The sequence below is a fragment of the Triticum urartu genome, chromosome 7, assembly GCF_003073215.2.
Source record: "Triticum urartu cultivar G1812 chromosome 7, Tu2.1, whole genome shotgun sequence".
Taxonomy (NCBI): domain Eukaryota; kingdom Viridiplantae; phylum Streptophyta; class Magnoliopsida; order Poales; family Poaceae; genus Triticum; species Triticum urartu.
This window is the reverse complement of record NC_053028.1, coordinates 167,156,008-167,165,735: the sequence shown is the minus strand read 5'-3', so window position 1 is coordinate 167,165,735 and position 9,728 is coordinate 167,156,008. Positions and strand designations below refer to the sequence as shown.

The 9,728-nt window shown below is 42.6% G+C and overlaps 2 protein-coding genes across 2 annotated transcripts; both read left to right on the top strand.

Moving 5' to 3' along the window:
- The first annotated feature begins 329 nt into the window (after positions 1-329).
- Positions 330-4,365, top strand: LOC125521405 (carbon catabolite repressor protein 4 homolog 3-like). Its single transcript, XM_048686462.1, has 13 exons — positions 330-668; positions 1,052-1,215; positions 1,290-1,355; positions 1,429-1,481; positions 1,571-1,652; positions 2,145-2,225; positions 2,444-2,536; positions 2,817-2,849; positions 2,960-3,030; positions 3,110-3,221; positions 3,305-3,390; positions 3,459-3,543; positions 3,713-4,365. The coding sequence occupies exons 1-13, from the start codon at positions 407-409 to the stop codon at positions 3,866-3,868; spliced, it is 1,344 nt and encodes a 447-aa protein (XP_048542419.1). The 5' UTR covers positions 330-406; the 3' UTR covers positions 3,869-4,365.
- Positions 4,366-7,386: 3,021 nt separating this feature from the next.
- On the top strand, positions 7,387-8,667 carry LOC125522335 (protein CURVATURE THYLAKOID 1A, chloroplastic-like). Its single transcript, XM_048687395.1, has 5 exons — positions 7,387-7,643; positions 7,728-7,819; positions 7,921-8,028; positions 8,143-8,214; positions 8,327-8,667. Exons 1-5 carry the CDS (start codon positions 7,517-7,519, stop codon positions 8,390-8,392), a joined length of 465 nt encoding a protein of 154 aa, XP_048543352.1. The 5' UTR covers positions 7,387-7,516; the 3' UTR covers positions 8,393-8,667.
- Positions 8,668-9,728: the final 1,061 nt, after the last annotated feature.

The following is a 9,728-nucleotide window of genomic DNA, read 5'->3' as shown; positions in this document are numbered from 1 at the left end:
CAGAGAAGATGATACGTGCGTGCCTGGGGCTCTTTTATTTTGCTCCAATTAAGATGTGCCGTGAATAGGAAACGTTGGCTTGCTTTGGGGGTGACCATGTACTACGAAAAATATCCAACAAATTGTTGATTTTTTTTGACATGGCTGATTTGCTGAGGTGGAAGATTTGCTGATGTGGACATCTTGCATGTAATAGGTTAGTGGGATGAATTATTTAGATATTATAGATAACCTAGATTTACAACACATCTGGACCGTCCGATCCAGATCTTGAGGCACTTATTGTACTCAACCCCTCGTATATAGGAACCCACAAAACGAGTACCGAACCCGTACAATTCCGTTCCCCTCTCACCCCGACCTGACCCACCCACCCCTCGCCGGCCCACCGCCACAGGTCGCCGCAATGGCGTACAACCCTTCGCACGCGCGCCTCTCGCCGCCAGCTCCCGCGGCCCCTCGCCCCAGGAAGCGCGGACGCTCTCCCTCTGCTCCCGGCGCGGCGGTGTGGCGCGCGTCCGCATACGTCGCTCCTTTCGACCACCGCCGCCGCTGGCAGGACCCCGCAGGCGCGTCTGGCCGCGTCTGGCAGGGGTACCACGCGCCACATGCTCCGGTGCCCTACCGGCGGTGGGTCTTCGCAGACGAGGCATCGACCTCAGGCTCAGGTATCCTGTTAGCTGCACATAGCTGTCGAGGAGATTGGTTACCTTTGCTCACCACTTGTTTGTGTATAGGTCTGATAAAATTGACCCTTTGCATTAGGTATAGTATAAGGAGCTAGTTCAACTAATTAGTTAGTGGAAGTAATTTTCCAAAGGAAAAAAGGTCGGTGAAAGTCAAAAGCTTCTACCCAGCTAGTGCAATCTCCCACAAAGTCATGATCTTCGTGTGTCCTTCCGTTACAAAGTTGTATCAGTTTGGCTTGTTGGCTTGGAAGTGTGTTGCTTATTACAAAGTTATATCATATTGGGTGCAATTGTGTTGCTGAGATGTAGGCATTCGTGCACTATTAGTTTTGTACTGATAATTTCTGTCTTTCTTTTGGTAGATGCATGCACAATCATGTCATACAACATCTTGGCGGATAACAATGCACGGAACCATCCTGACCTTTACTTGGACGTCCCTTGGGATGCTTTGAGGTGGGATTCGAGGAGAAGGCTTATTATCCATGAAATTAGGCACTGGGACTCTGATTTAGTGTGTCTTCAGGCAAGAACTCAACCTGCATATTGGCGATGTCATCCTTCCACTGTACTCTGTAACACTTCGTGTTTGGAAAATAGGAGGTGGATAGATTCCGGGAAATTGCTGCAGAAATGAAGAACAGAGGCTATGAATGTAGCTTTAAGGTATAGCACTGTAACATTTCTCTTTCGAATTTCTGCCTTTCAAATCCTAAGCTGAGTCCCATGCCATCCTCAGGGGCGTACTGGGGATGCTAAAGATGGATGTGCTACCTTTTGGAAGTCAGAACGGTATGATTAATGCTACTCCTTCTCCGCTTGTTATCTTTATTGATTGGAACAAAGCAGCAATTTCATCCTTATCTTTGTTTGAATTGTAGGTTACGTCTGCTTGAGGAAGATAGTATTGACTTTAGTGAATTCAATCTACGAAATAATGTTGCTCAAGTATTAGTTTTTGAGGTACTTAGATTTACATCAAAGCACTAGTTGGTTCAGTTCATTAACTAAAGTAAGGATTAATTTCTCATTCATCCTGGTAAGAGTTAGCAGATAATCATAATCGTTTGGCTTCTTCTGCTAGTAATGTTTTTCCCTATTTGATATGGGCCCGAGACCCAAATAATGGGTAGAATTAGCAGGAAATAGAAAAGGAGGGGAGACTGGATATCTTTTTTTCTGTGATAGTTCTATCTTTTCTTTGCGAGTCGAATAGCTCTATCTGGAAACATGCACCATGTATTATTACAATTTTAGCATTGCCTTGTGACTTCCTTTACATTGTGTAAATGAACCAAATGATGTACTACAATCGTGCATTTTCTAAATAGCTTCCCAGCGACCATCTTTTGTATATTTTTTCTTCTTATTCAGGTCTCTGCTAAGTAACCAATATTTTATTGTTGGCAGAAAAATGGTTGTATTAATTTTTTCTGTTACATGTTTCCTTTTCAGCTTAACGGAACCCAAAAATTTGTACTCGGGAATATTCATGTTTTGTTTAATCCAAAGCGTGGAGATGTAAAAATGGGACAGGTATGTCAGTTTAGTTAAAATCAGCATCATTTGTTTCCTGCGTATCTAATATCATTGTGTGGTCGTGTCTCAAGATGGTCTGCATAATCCTCATTAGCTGATATGAATGTAATGCACAGTTTGAAATGACTATTGACCACTTAAAATTTGGCAGCTATCTATTTACTCCTTCCAACTTTACCCAAATTGTTGTTTACTCCTGATTCCCCTTCTTCCAGATCCGCATGCTACTGGAGAGGGCAAATGCTCTTGCTGGAAAATGGGATGGAATTCCTATTGTACTTGCTGGTGATTTTAACAGCACACCTGAAGTATGTTTTAGTTGCTTCCTTGCATATATGTGCCTTAAGATTCTCACATAAAGATAATTACTTGTAACAAGTGTTTGGTTTCTGGAACTGAGATGACGTTTTACTGCTCATGAGTGATAGTGCTTTAGATTGGCTGCGGGTCTAGGATGGTACAATTAGAGTAATAAGTTGTGAATAGGTTTTTAAATATTTTTTTACTGAAATGTGGTATCTCATAATTTAGAGCTGACATTTTTCTTTCATCGGTTCTAACTTTTCTTTTTTCTTTTCCTTGGACCAGAGTGCCATCTACAAGTTCTTGTCGACAATGAAGGTGAAATATTGCGTTAGATATTTCTTGCATATCCCCAAAGTTATAGTGGACTCTGGTTATTATAGAATTGATTGACAATGCATACAATGTGCTCTTTTTTGTGTCACCAGCTGAACGTTTCTTTGCATGATAGAAGGCAGTTGTCTGGACTGGATAGCTCTGAATTTGGTTTGTATTGTAGGTCAGAATCTTTTCTTGTCAGATCTTAGTTGACCTAGCACATTTCTTCCTTTTAAGATTTGTATGTACCTTCCTTGTAGTTTACTGAACTATGGATGGAGTGACGAAGAAGTGAGAAATGCGACAGGGTCCTCAAATGTCATGGTCGCTAGCCATCCGTTGAAGCTCTCTAGCTCTTATGCCATGTTAAAGGTAGTATTTACTTTCATTGGAAAGTGAAGCACTCTCTTTGACTATTCGACATATAGTTGAAATGAAGTGCCGATTTATTTTAGGGAAATTCGAGCAATAGGGGTTATCATGGTGAACCTCTAGCAACGTCATATCACAAGAAGTTTCTTGGGACTGTTGATTATTTGTGGTATGCTTCTAATCGTGCCTGTATCTTATTCTACACATGTACAATGTGGCTGAGTCTCTTTGTTGAAGGTATACTCCTGGGCTTGAATGCTCCAGAGTTTTGGACACCCTACCTGTGGATGCTTTGAGGAGAACGAGGGGTCTTCCAACCAGGGTACTTCCTCATTTAGTACATCATACTAATTAGAAAAATCTTTCTGTGAAAAAGGACATGGTTTAAACTTTGGGTCGTGTCATGATTCGAGTTTTGGCTGTAAATTTTCTGTTATGCACAATGTTCATATTTAACTGCTAACAACGATGTCATGTTGAAAATTTATCAGGAGATGGGCAGTGATCATCTGCCCATTGTTGCTGAATTCATCTTCTCGGAACAGATCAGAGATGCATCTGAGCAAGAAGATGAATCCGACCAAGACGAATCTGCACGAGAAGCAAGCACATCAAAACACATATATTTCTCAGACAGTGACAGTTAGGCTGATACAAGTTAGTTATTCAATTGGTAGGAAAGGTTTAGGATAACTGACTCGGAGGGCACAGCGCACAGCACATCAGAGTATGTGCGGCGGTGACCATGCCAGTCAGGATTCAGATGCAGAAATTATCTTATCTATCGTAAGGCTCATGTCATATCCTTGCCAAACACGTTGTGAGTGAATGTGCAAGGTGTTTTGCCAGAACCTGTAGTGGATTCCAGTCATGCTGCTTCAGGCTGCTGATACGGATCAGAATCAGGTGTGTGGAGATGATGTCTCCAATGCCAAGGTTATGGCCAAACGCTCGAGTGTTCTCCGCAAGGTATACAAATATTTGTCAGTTTAGCATTTGGTACTCAAGTGTATCTATTCTCCTATTTTGCGCAGAATATTGACAGGCTATCATTATGATTTAACGTACAGTCTGTACATGACGACTGTAATGTACTCGTTCCGTCTATACCCTGTGTTTAGAATGCTATATAGGAGGAGACTAACCAAACGTTGCATATATCCTGTAATAAATTATACTCCCTCTAAAGAAATATAAGAGCATTTAGATCATTACTTTAGTTATCTAAACGCTCTTACATTTGTTTATGGAGGGAGTGTCATCGATGAGGCCAGGTTGGCTTTAGTAGGGGAGTTGTGTGTCCGTCGGTGGCTAGCTGAGTTTTAACTACGGTCTCAAGTCACATTTCTAGCCCTCCCATCGTCACGCTAAGATTCGTGATGGCTTTTGTTTGTTACCACGGGAGCGACGGGTGTGCGGCTCATCTGTACAGGGGCTGCCTTACCCATCACCTTTCTACGAGCCCACAGACAAGCGACGAGTTACTTTTGCTTATTTGCACGAGTTGAGCTATGTGGGGTTTCTTCTTTTTACCCGACCAAAAAGGAAAGATGGGGATCGCTCCAAGCTTTTTGCATGTTTTGTTATTTGTTCACGATAGCTTCTAGGGGTAAGCTCTTTTTTTTTTGGCGGATGAGGGGTAAGCTCTTTGTTATGACTTATTTACCTTTTTCTCATGATTAATTGCTGTTTTTTGGGACGGAGGGAGTATATTAGAACATTGTGTCACTATTTTCTCTTTTCTTAACTTTAATAGATTAATTTTGTTTTAGCTTAATATTTGTTTTTACATAATTTGTCCCTTATAAATTTTAAATAAAAATTCACGGTGTCAACACAATAATGAAGTTGAGATTGAAAAAAAAGGGTTGCAACTATGGTCGGGAGGGGGAGCCACATGCATGTCCTGCAACTGCAAGTGTTATAACCTGACTGCAACATTTTAATAGGGGCCGCAACTGCATGTTTTCAAGTTGGGTCACAACTACATGTTTTTAAGGTGGAGTCGCAACTGCATGTTTCAAGAGGGGCCGCAACTGCATGTCTGCAAGGTGAGTCGCAACAACATGATTTTAAGCCGGGGTCATAACTACATGTTTTCAAGGTGAGTTACAACTGCATATTTATAAGAGAGGCCACAACTCCATGTGTTTAAGAGAGGCCGCAACTCCATGTTTTTAAGGTGGGTCGCAATTGCATATTTTTAAAATGGGGTCACAGTGCAACTGTATGTTTTCAAGAGGGGTCGTAACTGCATGTTTTCAAAGTGGGTTGAAACTGTATGTTTTCAAAAGGGGGTCACAACTGTATGTTTTTAAGGTGAGTCAAAATTGCATGTTTTTAGGGTAGGTCGCAACACATCTTTTTAAGGCAGGTTGAAACTGCATGTTTTCAAGGCGGGTCACAACCGCACATTTTCAAGAGGGGTCGCAACTGAATGTTATTAAGGCGGGTCGCATCTGCATGTTTTCAACAAGGGGAGGGGGGGGGGTGTTGCATCTGCATGTTTTCAACAGGGGGTCGCAACTAGGCGAGATCACATGCATGTTTTTCAAGAGGAGTTGCTAAGGCATGTTGTGACTGCATGTATTTCAAGCGGGGTCGCAACTGCATGCTTTCAAGGGAGTGTCGTGACTACATGTTTGAAAAAATCATGAGCTTTTTCAAATAAAAAAAATCTCTATACACTTTGGGAACTTGTAATTTTTCGACAAATTCATGATTTTTAAAATTTCGTGAACTTTTTTTAAATTTAGGATTTTTAAGTTTCACCAACATTTTTTTGAATTCATGATCAAATTTTGAAATTTATGAACATTTTTTGTATTTGACAAAATAAAAAATCACATGGTATATGGGGAAATGGAGCAACAGGAAACCGACATAACTCTATTATTATAATTGCGGCGCCATTTTTGCCAACATATTATAGCGAAATGGAACAAAAGGAAATTAAAAAAATCATGGTTAATTAGTTTGTCGTGTGTTTTTTGACACAATACAGGCGTAAGCACTCATACATACGTGCATACACTCATCTCTATGAATACACACGCACACCCTATCCCTATGAGCACCTTCGAGAGACTGAGCCGGCATATCTTCTTGAGATTTATGAAACCACCGTAGGCACCTCATCATCGACGAGACCGTCTACTCCCATTGAAAGCGCATTGCCGGAAATCCTGAAATAAATTCAGAAATAATGCGAGTACTAGGACTTAAACTCTGATGGGCTGGGAATACCACAGTCCCTCCAACCATCCAACCACATGTTGGTTCGCTAATTAGTTTGTCATGTTAATTGTTCCTAAAACATGTTTTCCTACAAGTTCCCACTTTTTTTTTGAGTTAAACCTACAAGTTCCCACCTAGCTTCATCGTGGCTACAACTAGTAGTTCTGCTACTATTCAGCGTCGCAATAACAACTAGTAGTTGTGCTCAAGCCTCTTGCCGCACAACACAAAAAATTACTAGGCTAAGAAAAGACAAGAACACGCATTAGGCCAGCCCAAAAAGAAAAACAAACGAGATACAACTATGATGACATCAGCTGAGATGAATTAGAGCATAGTTATGTCTCAGCTAGACCAGTTCTAGCCAATCCTGGCAGTCTGTACTATGCGTTATATACTAACTCGTTGGCACTAATTATTTGAGGATCTTGCGTTTAGACTGCTATAGGAGTAGGAGACTAACCAAACGTTGCACAGATCCCCTAATATATTAGAAATTGCTGTTATCGATGAGGTCAGACAGGCTTTAGTAGGGGAGCTGGGCGTCGGCGGCTTGTTCTAATGGGATAGTGGTCATTCGATGATCTATTAATCTACAGATGGAGTGATTTTTATTATGTGTGTTCTGTTTTGTACTTCTGGTGGACTTTTGTATGAGGCCAAGTCTTTTTCATAAAAGAAAAAACTAAAAATTGCTGCAATAGCGAAACATACAGATGCAGAAGCTGAGTGGTACTAGCAAAATGCAAATCGACCTTGCATTGTCCCCAACCGTGAAATTCCCAGTCCCCACTCATCAGGCACCAACCAAAGGAATGCCTGGTACGGGAGGGCAGGGAGGCCATCCATGGATGTGAAGATAGGGAGGCAGCCAATCACAGCCAAGCGCGCCGCCACGTCACCGCTCCGAGGGACCAAAGACGCGGGCGAGCGCGGCCGCACAAGAGCCCCTCCTACACAACAACCGTTCCAGCTTTTGTTGTTCCGTTAGCACCAGCGAAACGCAGAGCGAGAGGCCGAGGAAGCGATAGCTCTAGCGATAAGGCACTGACAGATCAATGGCTGCCACGGCGTACTCCGTGGCCCTCCTCGGAGGGGCACGCCTCCCCGCCGCCACCGGCAACGCCGCCCCCCGCTCCTCCGCCCTCCTCCCGCGGCGCAACTTCCACCCTCTCCGCCTCCAAGGTGCACATGCATGCTAGTAGTATCTATCAGCCGGGTTTTTTCGGGGAAATTCTTTTGGCTCTGACGACTTAGCCGAGCTTGCAGATGCGCCCAGGCCGTCCCTGCTCCGCGTGAAGGCCGCCTCCGACGACACGTCGGCGAGCGGCGACGAGATCATCGAGGACCTCAAGGGGAAGGTTCGTACCAGCTACCTGCCTGCGTAAACGTATGGGCATATCAGTTCCTGGCTCCTGCACAATGTGCCTATCGTCACCCGTTCTCTTCTCCTGTGTGACAGTGGGAGGCGATTGAGGACAAGCCCACCTTCCTCCTCTACAGCGGCGGCGCCGTCGTGGCTCTCTGGCTCACCACCGTCGTCGTCGGCGCCATCAACTCCGTGCCGTTGGTACGTGCACGCTGACCAAATTAACCGCCTCTTGCGTTTTTTCGCAGTTAATCCCCAAGCTCTGAACTGTGGTGGATGATGAATTTATGATGTTCTGTGGTCTGCTTTGTGCAGCTCCCCAAGCTCCTGGAGCTGGTTGGGCTCGGCTACACCGGGTGGTTCGTCTACCGCTACCTCCTCTTCAAGGTATAACAATGCTAGCACATGGTACATCTTGTGTGTGTTTGAATTGAATTGGCCAATTTTGCATAGGATTATTAATTTACATGGATGCTTTGGTGTTTCTTACTTCTCACAGGAAAGCAGGAAAGAGTTGGCCACCGACATCGAGAGCTTGAAGAAGAAGATCGCCGGAACAGAATAAACTCAAGTTCTCTGGAACGTTTTCGATGGCTCCTTTGTCTGTCCATGTAATGGAAGAACACCTACTTGCTTAGAGTACCATCCACTGCATTTGTGTGTTACATACATATCTGTATGAAAAAAGAAATGCGCTTTGGTTGGTGTGCGGTGACAATAGTGAAATTGTATCAGTTTCTGGAAGTCTTCTATTGTTTTCTATATCAATGTGTTCATATGGGAAACGTGATCTGTCGAATTGACTTTATATGAATAAAATGAAACTCATATTGTATTGTAGAGGATAAGTGACTCAAAGCTGAGGCACACCTATTTTTAGTATATTTATTTGGTATAAATAAATAAATATAGAAAGGTGTAAATCATGATCTCTTAATCTACTTATGAGGTTTACATGCAAATAACATGTTTTAATTTGATATTACATGATAATGCAGGGTTGAAACTAATGAGTTATCTTAGTTTAATTTAGTAAAGTGCTACAATGACCATTATACCAAAATAAAATGTTGGTTACAATAAACATTTAGCAGCAACAGTTTATACCCCATTATTGCAATTGCCTGATATTCACCGTCAAAACAAAATTGCCTGATATTTGTAGTTGGAGGTGAACCCAAATCTACATTGAATATGGATATTTCATAGTCACTTTGGATATCGATGATTGTCTACCCACTTCATCATCTTTCAGTGTTGCTTCATGCGACGAGCATGACGCTTCCTTGGTGCTAGTGTTGCTAGGTACTATTAAGCTCACCGACTCCTCGGTGTTTTATAATGTGTGATATGTGTCGTCATCCCTTTTATAGGTTTTTTATACACATTTGCGAGGAAAAACCTATTTTTTAGCTCTCAATGGTTTCTATAGTTCCCATCAACACACAAAACTAATTAAACATAATGTTTCCCGTTCATGACAATTAGGTTTTCATCATGACGTAAGCAAACCTCTTGTTTCCAAAAAGATCAAAAGTCATATACAGTCAACCACCCCTACAAGGCCATACTTACAAAGAAAACTACACACATGTACTTAGGAAATCGACGTTGTCTTTCTCCTGCGCTCGCCCGCAGAGCGCCTTGAGCAAAGCTTGATGTCGCCTCCGGGCCTTTGAAACACCATCAGAGCCAGGGAAATGTTGTTGAGCAACGGGTGTGAAGTCGACATTGGAGCTAGAATACGCCGGTGACAATGACCTGGCAAATATATTGTCATCTCATGTAGGAAGGTGACAAACAGAGTGTTTGACAAAAAACTACCACATTTGAGGCTTCCTTCCCACGGAACTACCACTTTTTAAAAAGTGACCGAAAACTACCAAAAAATTGGAATCTCG